Below are 19,254 nucleotides of genomic sequence, written 5' to 3'. Positions count from 1 at the left end.
CCCCTCCCGATGCCGCCGCCGCGCTCCTCCGCGGGCGCCCCCTGCCGGTCGGGCCCCGCCCCGCCCTACCGGCGGAGATCCCGCCCGTTCCGGCCCTCGCCCCGCCCCGCCCCGCCCCGGTCCGGCCCAGCCCCGCGCGGTAAGATGGCGGCGGCGGCGGCGGCTGAGGCCGAGTGCGATGTGGTCATGGCGGCGCCCGACGGGCCCGGCGAGACCGACAGCGACGAGGAGGCGCGCAGGTAGAGCGGCGGCCCGGGCGGGGAAAGGGCGGCCCCTGTCCCTGCCGGTGGGCGGGCCGCGGCCCGGCGGGGCTGCAGTGCCGCAGGGCCCGGGCCCGCGGTGCTCGGCAGGGCCGGGAGCGCGCCCGGGGACTGCGGTCGGTGCCGGCCCGGGCGGACCCCGCGGGCACAGCCCGGTGTGCAGGGCCGGCCGGCAGCGGCGGCGCTCCGCAGCGGGGCCCGGCGGGCCGTGACAGCCGCGGGCCGCACGCGGCGGGGCCCGGGAGCCGCCGCCGGGTTTGCGGTGCGGTGCCGGTGTGTCCCGGTGAGCTCCCGGGGTTAGAGCAGCCACCCGTTACCGGGGTGCGCCAGCAATGCGGCTCGCACCCGAGGCTACACACCCGCACCGGTGTCGGGCAGCGCGTCCTCCCCCTCGCTGAGCGGGGAAGGATTAAACTCGTGGGAAGGGGAGGCTCCAAACTCCTGAGCCCTTTGCTGCTCCGTCACCGCATTGCCCCGGTTCTGCTCCGTTTGAAATCTGTGGGTTCCGCTCCGTCCTGCCTTGCTGCGGGTAACGGGAGTGCTCCATCATCCCGGAGCTCCCGGTTTGTCCGGGCCGTGCCCCGGAGAGCTGCCAGTGTCACCTGAGGCAGGGTGAGGTGGGATCCCCACCTTTCCTGCCCATTTTCCTCTCAGGAGTGAGTGAGCTGTGGGAATGTCCCAGTCCTGGAGGCTCCACTGGTTTTCCGTAGTGCCAGGTGCTGGGTTCATCCCCCTGGAAGGAAAGAGCTGTTCCTGGAGGAGCCCGAGGCGTTTGATCTGGAAGATGATTCAGTGGAACGAAGAAGAGGAAACAAAACCAAAAGTGACCTCTGAGGAGTGGTGGTTTCAGGCTCCCATTGATGGCTAGAGGGATTCTGTGGAATTGAGGCCTGAGGAGCCGCTCCCTGGGGAGATCCTGCTGAGCAGGAGAGGAGGAGCTGCTGAGGAGGCACTTGGGGCTGGCAGAGCACGGGCATCGCCCAGCCTGTGGGGCTGGGACGGGTCTGTGTGGGCACAGCACTCCTGCCCCTGGGCAAGCAAAATGTGCTGTTTGAAATGGTGGAAATTCAGAGGTAAAACCCTGGCTGAAGGCACAGCTGTCTGCAGGTAGTGACCTCCAGCTCCTTTCTCCCTTCCTGCTTTCCTTAGGTGCTATCACAATGTTTCTATTTCATGTTCTTTTGGGAATGTTGCACCTTTCCCTTGCTGAAATGGATCCATAAGGGCAGGAGCTGATTCCTTGGTGTTGCTCTGGGGGAACCAGCCCTGCTCATTCTGATTTCTTTGCAGTTCTGTACATTGACCTCTTCCCTACCCCTGCCCTTTGTGTTTCACTGTGGTAGCTCAGTTGCTCTTGTGAAGATCAGAGCAATAACTGTTTGTATTGGGGAGTGGAGTTGGAGCCTCAGGAGGTGTCAGGTGTTTGTGAAACATCCCTGGCCAGGTAAGAGCTGGGTGAGCTTCACATGGGACACACTGATGTGGTGCAGCCTTTGAGGGTGTATCTGTGCTCACTCCCATAAAAATCAGCAAAAATAAAGGAAAACCTTTTCAGAATCCTCATGATAATTCAGCAATGAGGGTTCCATGTTCTGTTATTTCCATTTAGGAGTAGAATACGGATACTTTGCTCAAGGACTCACCTTTGTCCAGATACACAACTCTGTTCGCTGTGGCTTAATAAAACTGGAAAGTTAGAAAACGAGCAAAAGGCAAGATCTGCATTTCAGAATGGCTGTAACTAATGCCCTGAAGCAGCTGCAGACATGCCAGAGGGCTCCCAGGGTGTCCGGGGCACAGGAATGGAGTGTGGTCACAGGATAATTATTGTCTGCTGCTGCCTCATGGATTGTTGGGGTCCTGGCAGAAAGTGTTGATGTAATTGTGTTAATTTTATCCTTTAGTGCACCAGTGCTGAGCAGCTGATGAGCTGGACTGGGCCACCCCTAAAAACTCCCTTGTTTCTTTATTAATTTCAAAGGTTTCTCACCCATGGGAACAGTTTTTCCCTGCTCCCAGCTGCTTTGTGAGCTTGGGCCCCTGGAGCTTTGCCAGGGAGAATTTCCTTGTCATCTCCCTGGCACCTCTGGGTTCTGGCTCCCGTGCATGCTCCAGGCTGCATCTTTCTCCTCCTTCTTCAGCACTGGAGCATATGGAAGCTTTGTTTTCTTGAAAAACCTCCAGCTGCCAGGAAAATGCTGTTAGGAAATTGCAGAGCCTCTGGGATGTGTTGGTGCCTCTGTGGGGGCATCGACATTTCCCACAGCAAAGTGATGAGCATGGAGTGACCCACAGTGTCCTGGAGGTTCTGGGCCTGGCCGGGTCTGCAGGTGTTACCTGGAGTTTATCAGGTGTTGCTGAGCACCAAAAGGCTTTTCCAGGTGCATCTCAGTGAGTTTCCTCCAGGATAGATGTAATTTCTGGCCAGTTTTGGGGCAGCACTGGCAGGAGAGGGTGGATCACCTGAGGGGCACCAGGTCATTCTTGGATAACCTGGAAATGGCTTTCCTATTCCTGTTCTGCCTGTAAATGGGCACTTGGACTTCCCAGGTGATAAACCAGCCCATTTTATTCGTCTGGAATTATTTTATGATCTCCTGATCATACCAGAGGCAGCAGAAGGTACTCTAGTAATTATTTGCTTCCCTGTACATCTGCAGAGTATTTGAATATCTAACTTAGGCAGTTGCTTTATCCATTAGGGAAAGGTGATCCATACCTACAGTTTCACCCTATTTCTTTAACATGAAATGTGCTTCTTTGAGGTGAATAGTAATGTAGATGCAGTTTTTTTCCTATGGAATTCTTAAACTGGTTGGCTTCCTTCATTCCAAAGGAATTGCTTCCTTCAAAAAAAAAAAGCAGTCTTGGGCTGATTCTAGAGCCTTCCATGGATTTTCACAGGAGTTACACTGTGGCCCTGCCAGGCAGGATGGGGCCATTGCTGGGAATTAGGTTAATTCTGAGCTCTGGGAATTACATAACAGCACAATTAAAGCTGGGGCTCGCCTGCTCTTCTCACTCGTGGCTGCAGGGAAGGTTTGGGTCAATCCTTGCATTTCTTGGGGCGTATTTTGGTTCTTGTGGCTCTTTTGGCCTTCTGAGTTTGCCCTCGGTTATGGGGAACGTTCTGAGGGTTTGAGCACCTTGAGGGTTCAGGTTCAGCTCTGCTCTTGAGAGGCACAAGGCAGCCCTTTGTTATATATTGTATATTTCCATGTTTGAGTCCTTGGCCCATCCATGTAGAGATTTGTGTGTCCACACTCGGATTTCCAAGCTGGGGGCTGTGTTGAGTCTCTGCCACGGTGTCTGTGCGTTGGGGGGAGCTGATGTGCCAGGAATCAGCTCTGCTCTGCCCAGCAGGGCTCAGCAGCCTGTCACACACCAGTGTGTGTGACCACTGCCCTGTCCCAGTGCCCACACACCCTCTGGGGGAAGCATCTTTTTCCTAAAATCCAACCCAACCCTCCCTCACCCAGCTCCAGCCACTCCCTGGGGTCACCAGAGAGGAGCTCAGTGCTTGCCCCTCATGGGGAATTTGTAAATATATATTCCTTTATATATTTAATTATATGTAATATATTCCTATATATGTAAATACATATTCCTTTATGCCTAAATCCTCACTCAGTGTCAAACCCCACCTGAGGACAGGTCTCTGAAGTGCACTCTGTGTATCTTTCTGGCACAGGGAGTGTTTTGTTGCTCTTCCAAGTCCTGAAAGAAGGGAGGGGAGGGTATTGTATGTCCAGGGGCAAACATGATGGCTAATTTTAAGCTCTAGACATCTGCCTGCCGTAAACTGAATTGAGATCATCCAACTTATTTTACCCCAGCGGCTGAGTCACATCTGACAGCTGAGAATCTGGGTGGAATTTCACCCCCAAAAAATGCCTGATAAAGGCACCATATCCTATTGATGGAAAATCCTCTGCAGGAACTGCACAAAATTGCCAGAGCATAGCAGGAAAGATTACTTGGTCAGGACAGGATTTTGGAGACTTCCTTAAATGCTGATTATTTTAGGGTTTTGCACTGTTTCATAATGGAGGCAGGCAGTGAAGTGGGAGTGAAGGTCAGGAGAGCTGGGAGATGGTGACTCTGCCACCTGCCTAGGTGTTGGATTTCTGTCCCTAGTGGTATTGCCTTGGTAGGGATGTGCCAGCACACCTGGATCAAGATCTGCTGGCTTACAGATCCCTGAAGGTTCCCATGGCAGAAAATCAGGTGTCTGCAGGAGTCTCATGGGGAGCTGGAGTGGGAGGTGGAAGCCACGATCGGCACTCGAGCGGGGGCAGCGTGTGGAAGCTCTGAGGAGGAGGCAGGAGTTGTTAGGCAAGCGTGGGATTGTGTCACTGTGTGCAGGATGGCTTCTCCAAGAGCTGCTGTGCTGGGAACGAGCAGGGGCTGAGCTTGCACAGGGCACAGGGAGGAGAAGGAGCCTTGTGCTGGTTCCCCTCTCCATCCTCACAGCTCGGGTGTGCGCGGGAGCGGCAGCGCACGCAGCTGCTGCTCCAATTCCTCGGCCTCCAGCTGTGCCAGGAGAGGTTCAGCTTGGACATCAGGTGGAGTTTCTTCTCAGAAAGGGTTGTCAGACATCGCCCAGGGAGCAGTTGGAGTTCCCATCCCTGGAGATGTTCAAGGAATGGGTGGACATGCCACTCAGTGCTCTCTGGTCTGGTTGCCAAGGTGGTGATCAGAGTCTAAGATCTCAGAGGTTTTCTCCAGCTCAAATGATTCCATGGTGGCAGGTTCTCTGAGTGACTGGGACCAAAGTACTTCAAGTATTAGACATGCTGAGAAATGCCATAAAAGAGAAAAAAAATAATTGCCTTGCTCACAAGAAGAGTCACTCCCACCAGCCTCTCCTGTGCCTGTGGGTGATGAAAGACAAGCTTCTTACCCAGCTCCTTGGTGCAGCTCCTCTGTGTTTCTGTGTCCAGCATGGAGCAGCCCAGTGAAGACACCAGCCCTGTCACAAAGACACCCATTCAGCTGGGGGTGTGTTTCAGCAAAGCACGATTCTTCTTCAGTGTCAAAAGTAGCAAGTGGGGAGTGCAGGCCCCAGCAGCGCAGGAGGCAGAATGAGCTCATTCAGACCACAGCATCTGTTGGGCTGAAACAATCCCCAGTGAGATCAGGGGCTGCAGTTCTCCTTGTTGGAGCCAGAGCCATGGTAAACAAGGGCTGTGTGCTCTGGATGTCATCAGGGCACAGCAGGGCAGAGCTGCTCCTGTCCTGGTGCTGGAGCTCCAGCCCAGCCTGACAGCTCCAGCAGGTCCTTTGCCTTCATGCTGTGGAGGGGATTTGCTTTCCCAATCTTCGTTGGAGGTGATTTGCTTTCAAAATCTTCATTGGAGGTGATTTGCTTTCACCATCCTCATGGTTAAGCCTTAGGCCATGTGAGCAGCAGAAATACCTGTGCTCTCCTTTCTGCCACTGTCACCCCAGGCACTGTGACTTGTTGATACATTGATCTGTATTAAAATGCTCAAAAGGAAAACAGACCAATAAAAAAGAGTAGAAAACAGCAATCTCTGTGTGGGAGTGTTTCTCTGGCATCTCAAAGTGCCGGTGCTTTCTGAAAATTGGGAGAAAGAAAACATAACCCTGGCAAAACCAATTTTCCCAGCAGTTTGTGGCAGATGGGGTGCTCTGGCAGCCAGCCTTTAGCTGTGTGTATTTGATGGTAATTCCTCATGACAGGACAGGTAAAATAGATAAAAGAACTCATGATTCAGCCCAGTGTGCTGGACAGGTTGTGGTGGTGACTCAGGTGAGTTCTACCATTAAGATTGTTCACCCATTTCTGTAGACTGTACAACACAGACCTGAGGGAAGGAGCTTTCATAGGATCTCCGATTTTCTTTTCTATTTGTGATTACAGAAACAAGAGGACAGTGAACCTTTACTGCCCAGGTTCCAAAAGTGCACAAGTGCTGGGTGGTTTTTCCACTGTGTTCAGATATTTGATCTGTAATATTCAAAACAGGTGGTTGTGTTTGGAAACATTTTAATCATGCAGAGTTTGTGATATGGATCCATCCCACAGGCACATCGGTGTGGCTGGGAGAGTGCAGCTCTGCTGGGTGCTGGCTCCTGAGGAAAAGCCAGGCTGCAGCACCTGCCTCAGGTGTGATGCTGGGAGGGCTGGGGCAGAGCAGGGATGGCAGTTTCCCATCTCTTCATCATTTTCTGGAGCAGGAATGGGAGGAGCTGACCCAGGAGCCAGGACAAGGCCCTTGGGGGGCAGTGGGTGTGTGCTACCTCTTGCTCTGCCCCAGTTCTTACCCAGCTCATCCCCTCCCAGGGTTTAACTCCCACAGGGCTGTGGCTGGACTCAGCTGGGGTGTAGCACACAGCAAAACTTAAAACTGAAAGTGAAGAGCACATTTGCCAGCTCCCAGTGTCCATTGTTCTGCCAGCTGGGAAATCTGTGATGGCTCAGTGAAAACAAGCCCTGCATGAGGTGGTTGTGTGGGAATGGCCAATGGCAGCCTGAGCAAGGCTGAAAACATGGGAACTTGTTCCAACACAATTGCCTTTGTTCTCTCCCAGGTCAGCCTGCTGAGCACTGCTGACATTTGCTGTTCCATCTCTGTGGTGTGCTCTCCCTCTTGCCCTGTGCAGGTGAAAGGCTGAAGGGACATGAGGGAAGGGAAGGGCATTGCTTTCCCTCAGGGGAAGCTTTGCTTTCGAGAGTTTAAGGGAAGCTGCTTCAAACCATATGTTGTGTGTTTTTAAATGTCCCAAACTGTCTCTGCAAATGCTTGCTCTTGAGTGTGAGGACTATTTCTAGACCTGTTGCCAAGGCAGTGCCAGGCTTCTGTTGCAGGCTTGTACCCATATTTCTCTGATTTAGCTATCTTTTGAATGTGGAAATTGTTCTTGGCTCTGGTTTAGAAGTATGTGGGACTCCTGAAAGAGGCAGCCCTGTCTCTTTTGTTCTGAGGTGCAGCCCCTTGCAGGAGGGGGCTGTTGGATGAAATCCCTATCATGGAGTTCTGCTGGACTCTGAGGGGACTCAAAGGTGCCTTTAGGCTTCTCTGGCATCCCTGTAAAATTTGGCCAGGAAATATCCCTGACTATCCCAGGTGGAGTAGCTGGGAGCCAGCAGGAAGTGGGGTGTGCTGGGCAGTGTGTGCTGAGGAGATCTCAGGAGAACCAGCTTCAATTTGGGACATTAAACAGTTATACTACATGGGGGTCAAATGTTTGTCATGGTCACAATCTGTGTGGTGCTCAGTTCTTCTGAAAATGTGCTGTTTTGCTTCCTTTCAGAGAAGCAGAAGCATTCAAGGAGCAGGGAAATGCATACTATGCCAAGAAAGATTACAACGAAGCGTTCAACTACTACACAAAAGCCATAGGTGAGGACAGCTGATAATATCAATCTTTACTCAACAGCATGTCTAAAACTGGAGCTGGTTGCTGGTTTCAAACACACCAGTGGGGTTTCTGACAGCACATGCTGAAGGAAAACCTCTTGCCTGCTTTAATTACCTTGGGAAATGTCACCAGATCGATAATGCCAGTCAGGGCCAATGTTCTTAAGTGCCACAAATTGTCCAGCTGCTGCATTACACTGCTAATGAGTCTTGCATTTTCTCCAGACACGTGTCCCAATAATGCCAGTTATTATGGGAACAGAGCTGCCACGCTCATGATGCTGGGGAGGTTCCGAGAAGCGCTGGAGGATGCTCAGCAGTCAGTCAGGTTGGACGACAGCTTTGTACGGGTACGTGGAGAGCTTCAGGCACCTCTTTCAGCCCCTTCTCTGCACCTGTCACAGCTCTTGCAGATCCCTTTTCCCTGTGTTCCCAGGGCCACCTCCGGGAAGGGAAGTGCCACCTTTCCCTAGGGAATGCCATGGCTGCCAGCCGCTGCTTTCAACGAGTTCTAGAACTGGATCATAAAAATACCCAGGCACAGCAGGAGGTAAGGGGATCTCCAGATTGAATTGTCCCCAGGAGCTGGCCAAAGGAGAAATGGAGAGTGGTGCAAGGCAGCTGGCCTTGTGTCTCTTTCACAGGGTACATTTTCCTGGATTCTCAGTTCAGTCACTTTATTTCAAACTGATTTTAATGCTGGCAAAAGCATTCATGTCATCTGCAGTATTGGTCCATGGTCTGCAGTAGTTTTGGCTCTGGCATTCAGGGATTGGCTTTTCAAATGCTGCTTGGTGGCATTTCAGAGCAGACACTGTCCTGCAGCACTGGTGTGTTCTGTCTTTCAGCTGAAGAATGCCACGACTGTGCTTGAGTATGAAAAAATAGCTGAAGTGGATTTTGAGAAACGGGATTTCAGGAAGGTGAGATTAACTTGTTTGCTGTGGTCTTATCTAAAAACTGGGGTGTTTGACATGGCCCAGGCAGGTGTGTGGCTGTTTCCTGGCTGGGTGTGTGGGAGGTGCTGTGCCACATCTGTTGGAGCAGGGCTGGCTGGTGAATTGTTCAGCTCTGGAAGTGGCAAAGCTCGTGCTCCCTGAGCAATGACAAATGAGGAGGTGACTGGCTCAGGCCAACCCTCTGTCACTGTTTGCTTTGCAGGGTGAGTGGAGTCATGATTGAGCTATTTGAGACAGATTTTGTCAGCAGCAGCATTTGATCACACTTTGCTCCTGAAATGCATATCCAGAATTCTTTCTCAACTCTTTGAAAGAAAAGAAAAAAAATTTAAAAAAAGACATGCTGTGTGCCAGTGAGGGTCATACAAGGAGGAATGCAGATCTGCATGGGCCATTCTCCTTACAGCTTCCAAATCTTTCTTCCCAAGGATTGTAACAGGATGCAGCTGGTACTGAGCTGATAGAACAAGAAATGACAGCATGAAATCTGAAAGGCACCAAGCACTTCTCATGCAACTGTTTCTGTGCAATGGATGCATGTAAGGCTCAGATTTATCCCAGAAAAGAGATTGTCCAGTACATTGAGCTCATTGTTCAGGTCACTCTTAGGCTAAGCTCAAGATTTTGGAAGGGTAAATCCCAGCTTTGTATCACCTGTTTCTGAGGAGCAAATGGGATTTGTGATCAATCTGAATTTCCTGTGTAGGAATTGCCCTGCCTGGGCATGTGCATCTGTCCCTCACTTCCCCAGTCCCACTTCACTGACATGAAACTTGATCTTTGTTTCTGGAGAGCTGCTCCTGCCTCACCCAGGAGCCCTTGGCTCTGGCAGGGCCGTGATGTCACGGGCTGAGGAGCAGATGAACCTTGGGGAACAATGCCCTGTTCTTGCACAGATGTCCCCACCAGAGTGCAGGCATGGAAAAGACCCATTAGCTCACCCTGCCCATGGCTGGCAGGCCAGTGGAAGATCAGTCCTTGCACTGTACTTTTTTGTGTTTTGTCCAGTCCAAACCGTCTCAGCCTATTGAATTTCTGTCCCTCCCCATGGCTTTATACTGCAGGAAACAGGGACAGGATTGTCCTTCTTGGCCCTTTCTTTGGGGCTTGCAGTTTAAGAGGGTTAAAGGGATGAACTTCCTACAGGTGTTTCTTGAGTCTTGTGCAGTGCTCTGTCACAGTAACACAGCGGGTGCCTCAGACCTTGGCACACAAAGAACAGCCTTTGAAAAAGGTATGTGCTTTGAAAAACATATCAGGAAAACAGCACAACCTCTGAAAAAGGTATGCACTTCAAAAAGCATAACAGGAAAATAGCAAAACCTTTGGAAAAGGTATGCACTTTGAAAAGCATAACAGGAAAATGGCAAAACCTCTGAAAAAGGTATGCACTTTGAAAAACATATCAGGAAAATAGTAAAACCTTTGAAAAAGGTATGCACTTTAAAAAGCATATCAGGAAAGTAGCACAACCTTACAAAAAGGTATGCAATTTGAAAAACATATCAGGAAAATTTTCCAATGCAATGTGTCTCCAGCATTGGAAATTGGAAAAGAAAATCCTGGATGGAGACACAGAAAGAGCAGTGAGGTTTTCCCAGATTCTTCACACCTGAAGTCATGGTGCAGAGTTTGTTCTCTGTGTGGGGTTCACTCTCTTGTGTGTGATGTTGTAGCTTAGGAAACTTGAAGAAGCAGTGGAGATGGGTGTCTGCACTCACCTTCCTGGTCAATCACAAACCTCAAGCATGGGCCAGCAGTTCAGAGCAGGCCCTTGGCTCTTTGCTGTGCTCAGGGCTGTGGTTTCTCCCACCCCAGGTTGTGTTTTGCATGGATCGTGCTCTGGAGTTCGCTCCTGCCTGTCACCGCTTCAAAATCCTCAAGGCCGAGTGTTTGGCACTGCTGGGCCGGTACCCCGAGGCACAGTCTGTGGCCAGGTGAGTGTCTGAGGGCTGGGCATGAGGGGCACCTGCTGGGCAATCCTGGCTCCATGCCTGCAATAAGTGAGGGAATAGAAAATACAAATATTCCTTAGCGTGTGGTGGAGTTCGCAGGGGTCACGGGATGAGGGAAGAGATGAGAATCTTGACTCCATGTTTCAGAAGGCTGATTTATTATGATACCTATTATATTAAAAGAAAATTATATATTAAAGCTATACTAAAAGAATAGAAGAAAAGGATTTCATCAGAAGGCTAGAAAGGAAAGGAATGGAGTGATAATAAAATCTTGTGACTGACCAGAGAATCTGAGAGAGCTGGACTGGGATAGGCCATTAATTAAAAACAACCACATGAGACCAATCAAAGATGCACCTGTTGCATTCCACAGCAGCAGATAATTATTGTTTTTCTTTTCCTCTGAGGCTTCTCAGGAGAAAAATCCTGTCAAAAGGATTTTTCATTAAATATGTCCATGACACTTAGTGCACATTATGGGAAATGGATTTGTAGAGAACTTTTAGGGCTTGACAAAAGTTTCCATCCACATGGAAGCTTTGAGACAAGAAATGCTGAGAAACTGTAAAAGCTTTGAGACAGATACTGGTGAGAGCGAAATGGAGCTAGAAAAAAGTTTCAAAAGATGGCCTTGCAAATAAGACTGGATACTTTGGAGAAATAGAACTATGAAAGATGCATTGTAGTAGGAGCCGTGAGGAGTAATTTTAGATGACTGGCTTTAAGGCATTTACAGCATGGTGTGGCAAAAGCTGATAGGCCAAGAAACACTTATAATATATTGTAATTAGGAAACAGTTGGCTTCTCATTGTGGTTATGTGAATTATAACAGCTGTATTGTCTCACCCTTCACATGCGACTGAAAATAAAATAAATAAAATTAAAAATTTTAAATGCCTCTCAGTTGCCCCATCTCTGAGTCAGGGAAAGGGCATTGTCCAACAAATGTTGTGATGAGAAGGGAATGTGTGAATTTATCCCCATAAATCTTCCTAGGAAGCTGCATCCAGACCCCATTCACAATCAGCCATCCTGCTCAAGGAGGCTTCTTTACCTTACCTGTACCACAGACTTGTTAAAATAACTGGGCACTGTCACTGTCATATTTTCTGAAAAATCCCTTTTGCCCAGGGTTCTTCTCCTGGGAAGCTGAGAAGCCTCAGAGAAAAAGGAACATAATATTATCTCATTTGCTTCTCCTGTGTTTTGCTGCTTTGGAATGTGATTGGAGATTGTTTATCCAACATGTGAATTGTTTTGACTTAATGACCAATTGGGGTCTCTGGAGAGAGTAATGGGTTTTTCATTAGTATCTTGTTAAGCCTTCTGTCTGTATCCTTTCTCTATTCTTTAGTATAGTTTTAGTATATAATTCTTTAATGTAATATAAAATAATAAATTAGCCTTCTAAGAACACGGAGTCACATTCCTTCATTCCTCCTCCTCCTCCTGGTGCCCAGAAAACACCACAGGGAGGTATTCGGTGGAGGGAGGTTCTTGTGGATGTCAGGAGGCAGCAGGAGCAGGGAAGATGTCCTTTATTTCTGTGTTGCAGTGACATCCTGAGGATGGACTCCACCAACGCCGACGCGCTCTACGTGCGCGGGCTGTGCCTGTACTACGAGGACTGCATCGAGAAGGCCGTGCAGTTCTTTGTGCAGGCCCTCAGGATGGCCCCTGACCATGAGAAGGCCTGTCTTGCCTGCAGGGTAAGTGGTGACAATGGGGCTGTAAAATCACCAGAATTTGGGGTTTTTAAACCCAACGCGTAGTTTGGTTCTGCTGGATCAATCCCTTCTCCCTCCCTCATTGTTGCCTTTCTGTTGGATCAGTCCCTTCTCCCTCCCTCATCCATGAGAAACCCAGCAGGCAAGACAGGCTAAGTGATGGAAATGGGGCTGTAAAATCACCAGGATTTGGGTTTTTTTAAAGTCAACACATAGTTTGGTTCTGCTGAATCAATTCCTTCTCCCTCCCTCATCATTGGCTGTCACTGTCATATTTTCTGGAAAAATGCCTTCACCAGGATTTCTTCTCCTGGGAAGATGAGAAGCCTCAGAGAAAAATGAAAGCAGTAATTACCTGATTGCTTCTCCTGTGTTTTGGTGCTTTGGAATGTGGGTTGGAGATTGTTTATCCAACAGGTGGTTGTTTGATTGGTTTCATGTGAATTGTTTTAACTTAATGACAAATCACAGCTCAGCTTTGTCAGGGCTCTGGAAGCAGTCACAAGTGTTTTATTATATCTTGTTAAGCCTTCTGTCTATATCCTTTCTTTATTCTTTAGTATAGGTTTAGTATAGCATTCTATAATATGATATGATAATAAATTAGCCTTCTAACAACATGGAGTCAGATTCTCAATTCCTCCTTTGTCCTGGAGACCCAGCAAATACTACAATTGGCTTTCCCAGATCTCCAGGAGCAGGCAGCATGTCCAACCCTTCCCAAAGACAGCCAGCTGCTGCCTCAGATAAAGCCAAGCTCTTAAAAACTGTTTCTTAGCAGATTGGGATATTTTGAAGGAGCCTCCCCTTCACTCTTTGATCCCTGGTCAGACAGAGCAATAAAACCAAATAAATTGGTTTTAAAGGAACTCCTGACTTTCAGGTCCAATATCCAGGCCAATACCCTGACTTTCATTTAACACTGTTCCTCTGTGTTTCTCCTTCCCTGGTGTAGTTCTTTGACTGACTTTAAATCTGTTCATATGCTCTCAAAAAGTGAACTCCTGGTCCTTTTATTTTAATCCATAAATTTACTGCACTGTTATGTTCTCTCCTTAAAAATCAGGCAGCCTTTTTCCTATGGAGGATGCCTGGAACTGGCACTGGCTGTTCCTTAGTGCTTCTCTTGGGGGAAAGGCAAAGTGAGATCATTTCAGCTGCAAGGCTGTGATTTGTATCCTGCAGCAGTGTGTGAAACCAGAGTAGAAAAGCAGTGAAATCAGTGTCTGAGGACCCTTGTCTGGCAGAACAAGGTGCTTGGCCCCCTGACCTCGTGTCCTTACCCAGGTGTGTTTCCTTTCAGAATGCCAAAGCACTTAAAGCGAAGAAGGAAGATGGGAATAAAGCATTCAAGAAAGGCAACTACAAACTAGCGTATGAACTGTACACAGAGGCACTAGGAATAGACCCAAATAATATCAAAACAAATGCCAAACTCTACTGCAACAGAGGGACGGTTAATTCAAAGGTAAGGGGTGTTCTGTGGCAGGTGTTTATTTCCAAATCCCTCAGCATGGCAGTGAGAAACCACAGATGAGTTATTCTGGAGAGCACAGGCTCCCCTGGCTGCTGGGCAGCTGCATCTCTGAGGCCATGGGCAGTGTTTCAGGCCTTTGTGCTTGCACAACACTTGGAGCAGTTCCCAACAGGCAGCAGAAACAACTCCTGCAGAAACAAAACTCAAATACTTGGGCTGCATGGAGTGGGAGGGAGAGGAGGGACGTGCTTCAGCCTTATCTTAGTCAGCAAAAAGTAGCCCTGTCTCTGTTTGTTTCCTTCCCAGGAATGAACAGATTTATTTTCCTATTCTTTTTTGTAAATCATGCCTTGCTTTGTGTTTTTATGTTTTAAACAAAGAAAAAAAGACCTAATTTAAAGCCTCGTGCCACTTTGCTGTTGATTTTTAGTCCTGCTCTGTCCAGAGAAACAGCCAGTGATGTGACAGTGCTCCCAATTCCCACCCTGTGTCCTCTAGGCATTTTTCTTCCTCAGCTGCCTCAATGTTGATGGTGCTTCCCCAGACACCCCCACTTGGTCAAGAGACTGTTCCCAAAACCTGGGAAGTGGGATGAGCTGGAGGCCCACATAATGCATGTCTGACATGTTTGTGTCTGAAAACAAACAACACTTTTTCTAAAAGACTTCTTTTAAATATTTCTAAATTTTAAATATTTTTAGGTTTATCTTCCTGCCCAGGAATTAGTTTGGACACAGAATTGGGGTTGTTATCAGGAAGGCCCTTGGTTTTGAGTGCATTTCTTACACAGAAACACCACACAGCTCTGCCATGTCACTGGCCAAGCCTCTGATGGTTTTTTTTCCCCAGTGAACAAAAGCTCTGTGTTTGTGAGAAATCAGAAAAAAAAAACTTAGATAGAGACAGAGAAAACAGTGAGATTTTCCCAGGTTCTTGACACTTTCCTTAGCCTGGGGTCATGGTGCAGAGTTTGTTATGTGTGGGGGGTTCACTCTTGTGTGTGATGTTGCAGCTTAGGAAACTCGAGGAAGCGATCGACGACTGCACGAACGCGGTGAAGCTGGATGACACCTATGTCAAAGCCTACCTGAGGAGGGCACAGTGGTGAGTGCACCTTGGCCCTGGGCACCTCTGGGGGCAGCTCTGAGGGACAGGATCACAAATCTGGAGCTTGACTGAATAGCAGGGCCTCACCCCCGAATTCATTCCTCTTCCTCCTTATGGTGTTGAGGAGATGGGGATGGCTCTCCCTGGCCTCTCCTGCCTGCCTGCATCTGGCGCTGCCTCTTGATTTATGGCATCATTTAGATTGGAAAAGACCTCCAAAATCATTGTCTGGCCTGCAGGCTAAGTGGTGGAGATGGGGCTGTAAAATTGCCAGGATCTGGGGTTTTTTAAACTCAATATGTAGTTTGGTTCTGCTGGATCAATCCCTTCTCCCTCCCTCATCATTGCCTTTCTGCTGGATCAGTCTCTTCTCCCTCCATCATCCACAAGAAGGCCTGTCTTGCCTGCAGGGTAAGTGGTGGAGATGGGACTGTAAAATCACCAGGATTTGGGTTTTTTAAACCAAACACATAGTTTGGTTCTTCTGGATCAATCCCTTCTCCCTCCATCATCCATGAGAAACCCAGCAGGCAAGACAGGCTGTAAGTGGTGAAAATGGGGCTGTAAAATCACCAGGTTCTGGGCTTTTTTAAATTCAATAAATAGTTTGGTTCTGGTGAATCAATCCCTTCTCCCTCCCTCATCACTGCCTGGTGCAAAGGGACCAACCTTTCACCAGTTTCCATCTTACCAAGTAGACCAGAGCACTGAGTACCACATCCAGTTGTTCCATGAACATCTCCTGCAATGGGTGATGTTCCCATGGTGGCTCCACCAACCCCCTGGGCAACCAGTTTCAATCCTGACCACCCTTTCAGTAGAGAAATTCTTCCTTATGTCTGATCTGAACAGGATTTAGGGAGGATTTATTCTAAGATTTGACTCAGCTTACTGTGTTTATAGACACTGACTGTTTATAGGTGTTCTGTGCCATGGAGCCCCTCTCTCTCCATGTCTGCAAATTTACAGTGGTTGGAAAAGAGATTGAAAAAGACCTTCAGGATCAATCTTTTCCAGCCTCCCATCTCTGTAATTGCTGAGTTGGTAATGTGTGAGTAAGGTTGAGGAGTGACAGACAGACATGTGTCCCTCAGAGGTGCCAGGATTGTCACTCCTGACCAGCACTGCCAGTGTGCAGCTCTGTGCCAGCCCTGACCCTGCACCAGCTTCCTGTTCCTCAAGCTGGCTGGGATCAGTTCCTGCAGCTGGATGTTGGAATTATCAGGCTGTTAAAGCACAACTTTTGCTGCCAAAGGAGTTTTCAGTGTCCCTTTGGAGCCCAGAGTGCAGGTTCCTGTGACAGGCTTTCCCACAAGTGTCAGGGCTCCTCTGAGGTCTGAGCTGCTGCAGTCCAGAGCATTTCCCTTAACCCACATCCACCCACACAGCCTTTACTGAACCCCTTCTGATGTTCCTGTGAGGGACACCGTGGCCACCTGTGCTTCTTTCCACAGTTACATGGACACAGAGCAATATGAAGATGCTGTAAGAGACTATGAGAAGGTTTATCAGACAGAGAAAACAAAAGGTGAGCACAAAAGCACTCTGTGTGTGTGTGCACAGATTTCCCTGAATTGGCAATTTTTTTGTTGTCCCCAGCAGGACAATTTGGAAAGGCCCTCAGAATCACTGGAAATCCCTGTCTGTGGTCTGGTTTTTCTCCCAGCTCTGAATGAGATAATTCAGAAGTGATAATTCACCTTGTGTGTGGGTTCAGAATGTCTGGTTTTGCTTCTTGTCTTGACTGTCCCCTTGCATTTTGAGTGTCCTGAAGTACAAGGGATGGGAATAACTCCTCCCCTCTGGTGTTGTGCTCCTTTCCAGAACACAAGCAGCTCCTAAAGAATGCACAGGTGGAACTGAAAAAGAGCAAAAGGAAAGACTACTACAAAATCCTGGGGGTGAACAAAAACGCCTCAGAAGATGAGATCAAGAAAGCTTACAGGAAAAGAGCACTAATGCACCATCCAGGTACCCCCTGCAGTCCCTGTGTGCCCTGTGCAGCCAGCACTGAGGCAGAAATGGGTGTGGAAGAGGGAATTCCTGGGAATTAGCAGCTCTGAGCCCACAGATCTGGAGCAGGAGCTTGGGAGTGTTTAACATTATCCATTTGCACTGAAAATGAAACATTAACATTGGGAGTGTTTAACACTATCCATTTGCACTGAAAATTAAAAGTTTTTTCCTGCTTGTTTGTGCATCCCCAGACAGACACAGTGGAGCAAGTGCAGAGGTACAGAAGGAAGAGGAGAAGAAATTTAAGGAGGTTGGTGAAGCCTTCACCATCCTGTCAGATCCCAAGAAGAAGGCTCGCTATGACAGTGGGCAGGACTTGGAGGAGGATGGATTAAACATGGGAGGTCAGTGCTCTTTACAATCCTCTGCCATGGCAGCCTTGAACCCTTTAGAGTCTGCCTTACCCCTAGAGCAAGCCTGCTGCTGGGAATGGTTCCATGAATTGATTTGGTTTAGTCTCTTACAAAAAGTTGGGATGAACTGAGTGATTCTAGCTGGGAGCAGCTGGGGCACTGGTGGGTGTTGGCTCAGCTGGTGGGCAGAAATCTGTCACAGAATATGGGAAATAGGGTCATTGTGAGTCCCTAAATGCTGCTTGTGCAGATCCTTGGGCTGTCCCACGGCAGGTTCTCTCTGCTTTACCTGTTTGTGGTCGCTGCATGGCCCTGGAGCCAGCCCTGAGTCCTCTTCTGAGACACTCTGGAGCCTAAGTGAGCTGACAGCTCCTGAACTGAGGGAATGTGATGGTTGTTTAGCTGTGCAACTCATGAATTCCTTCTCTTCCCTGTAGAATTTGATCCAAACAACATCTTCAAGGCCTTCTTCAGCGGGCCAGGGGGCTTCAGCTTTGAAGGTGGGTGAGATGTTCCAGCCTGGAATTGTGAGTACACAGATCCTGGGGCTCCCAGTGGATGTGCTGCTTGAGGAGAGCATTTGGCAGTTGCACAAATCTCTTTCCAAGTCCTGCCTGCTGTCTCAGCTGATTCTTCTGGGTTCCAAACCCCAAACTTGGGGACTCTTCATTTTGGAGCTGTGACCTTGGCCATCCACATGCTCCTTAGGTTTGCACCTATTGGGATTTGAAAAGTCCTGATTATTTTCCATTTTCTTTTTCAGCTTCTGGGCCTGGTAATTTCTTTTTCCAGTTTGGCTAAGAAGCAAACAAACACAAATCAAACCACACATACCTGATCTGCTTCTTTTAACCTCGAGTATGGACAGCCCCAGACTCCTCCTCCATCACGTCTCGTTGTCCTTTAGAGCAGTTTCATTTCTGGGTTGGAGCCTCTGTTTGTGTGTTGTGTGTGTGAAGAGGAAACCAGCTTGGGAGGGGAAGGCTTGTGAATTTTGTTTTACTGTTTAACTTTATTAAAAAAGAAAAATTGAAAAAAATAAAAGCTTTGAATCTTTTGGTCCCTCCATGCTGGCCCGTGCTTTCAGCTGCTTCTGCCCCTCAACACAGAGGATTTCCTGGAATCTTCCCAGAATCTCCACATGTGTGAGGGAGAAAGAATTCCTGGTTTGTTTCTGGTTGCTTCCAAAGCAGCATGTCCAAGGTTTGGAGTAACTTGTAAGTTATCTTAATCTTTTGGAAATACTGCCAAGGCTCAATCCAGTTTTGTACAATCCCATTTCACGTGCAAGCCTGGCTTCTTGGCTCTTTTTATTTCTGTGGTTTTTTTTTTTCCATGGTTCTCCCAGCAAGGCCCATTTGGGCATTAAACTTCTGTGATAACATGTGAGCTTACAATTCTGTATCAGAGAAATGCTGCTTAGAGTTCCAAGAGCAGCTTATGTGAGAATTCCCTGTGATGCAGCTGGAATTAAGGGCTTTGTGTTCCCAAGATTGTCCTGTTTAAGGGAATTTTGAATTTGCTCTGGGCTGAATTCCTTCACTGTACTTTTTTAAATTAATCCACTTGAATATTTTATATTTGTGCTAAACTTGATTTTTGTTGAGCTTGATGTGTGATTTCCTGTCACTGATCCATGCCATGGGTGAGTCTTTCAATGCCAGGTGAATTCCAGGCAGGGATGGTGGGTGGTGTGGGATGTGCAGTGTTTAGTTATCCTGGTTGTGTGGTTTTCCTCTGGCAGTGATTTACTCCTCCAAAGCAGCAAGAAAATGCAAAGTCCAGCTCTGAGCTGGCAGTCTGTGCTTTCCTCTTGTGCAGTGTCAGGGCAGGAGCTGGAGGGATGGATGAGCTGTGTCCTGCTGGCTTTGGTGTGGGGCACTGCCTGGTAGCAGTTTGATTTTCACCTAAAAGGTGATTTTACAGCAAAATATCAGCTGGGAGAGAACTCAGCTTCTGGAATCCCCCCTTCTCTGCACAGCATGGTCCTGTGTGAGCTCCTCTGGTG

At 48.5% G+C, this 19,254-nt stretch overlaps 1 protein-coding gene across 1 annotated transcript; it reads left to right on the top strand.

Annotated features, from left to right (window-relative positions):
• Positions 1–9: 9 nt before the first annotated feature.
• On the top strand, positions 10–18,312 carry DNAJC7 (DnaJ heat shock protein family (Hsp40) member C7). Its single transcript, XM_059489211.1, has 14 exons — positions 10–239; positions 7,542–7,630; positions 7,874–7,998; positions 8,085–8,198; positions 8,497–8,571; positions 10,426–10,544; positions 12,122–12,275; positions 13,597–13,761; positions 14,783–14,874; positions 16,332–16,405; positions 16,702–16,848; positions 17,085–17,237; positions 17,684–17,746; positions 18,010–18,312. Exons 1-14 carry the CDS (start codon positions 10–12, stop codon positions 18,045–18,047), a joined length of 1,638 nt encoding a protein of 545 aa, XP_059345194.1. The 3' UTR covers positions 18,048–18,312.
• Positions 18,313–19,254: the final 942 nt, after the last annotated feature.

This window comes from Ammospiza nelsoni, chromosome 26, assembly GCF_027579445.1.
Source record: "Ammospiza nelsoni isolate bAmmNel1 chromosome 26, bAmmNel1.pri, whole genome shotgun sequence".
In the NCBI taxonomy this organism is placed as follows: domain Eukaryota; kingdom Metazoa; phylum Chordata; class Aves; order Passeriformes; family Passerellidae; genus Ammospiza; species Ammospiza nelsoni.
This window is presented reverse-complemented; position numbering and strand designations above follow the sequence as displayed.

What these genes read in the sequence shown, in the direction of transcription:
- DNAJC7 (XM_059489211.1), top strand. Translation starts at nt 10, where the DNA reads ATGCCGCCGCCGCGCTCCTCCGCGGGCGCCCCCTGCCGGTCGGGCCCC. An exon ending in CTACTACACAAAAGCCATAG is followed by an intron (nt 7,631 to 7,873) that starts GTGAGGACAGCT and finishes CATTTTCTCCAG; the next exon opens with ACACGTGTCCCAATAATGCC. An exon ending in AGGGGGCTTCAGCTTTGAAG is followed by an intron (nt 17,747 to 18,009) that starts GTGGGTGAGATG and finishes TTTCTTTTTCAG; the next exon opens with CTTCTGGGCCTGGTAATTTC.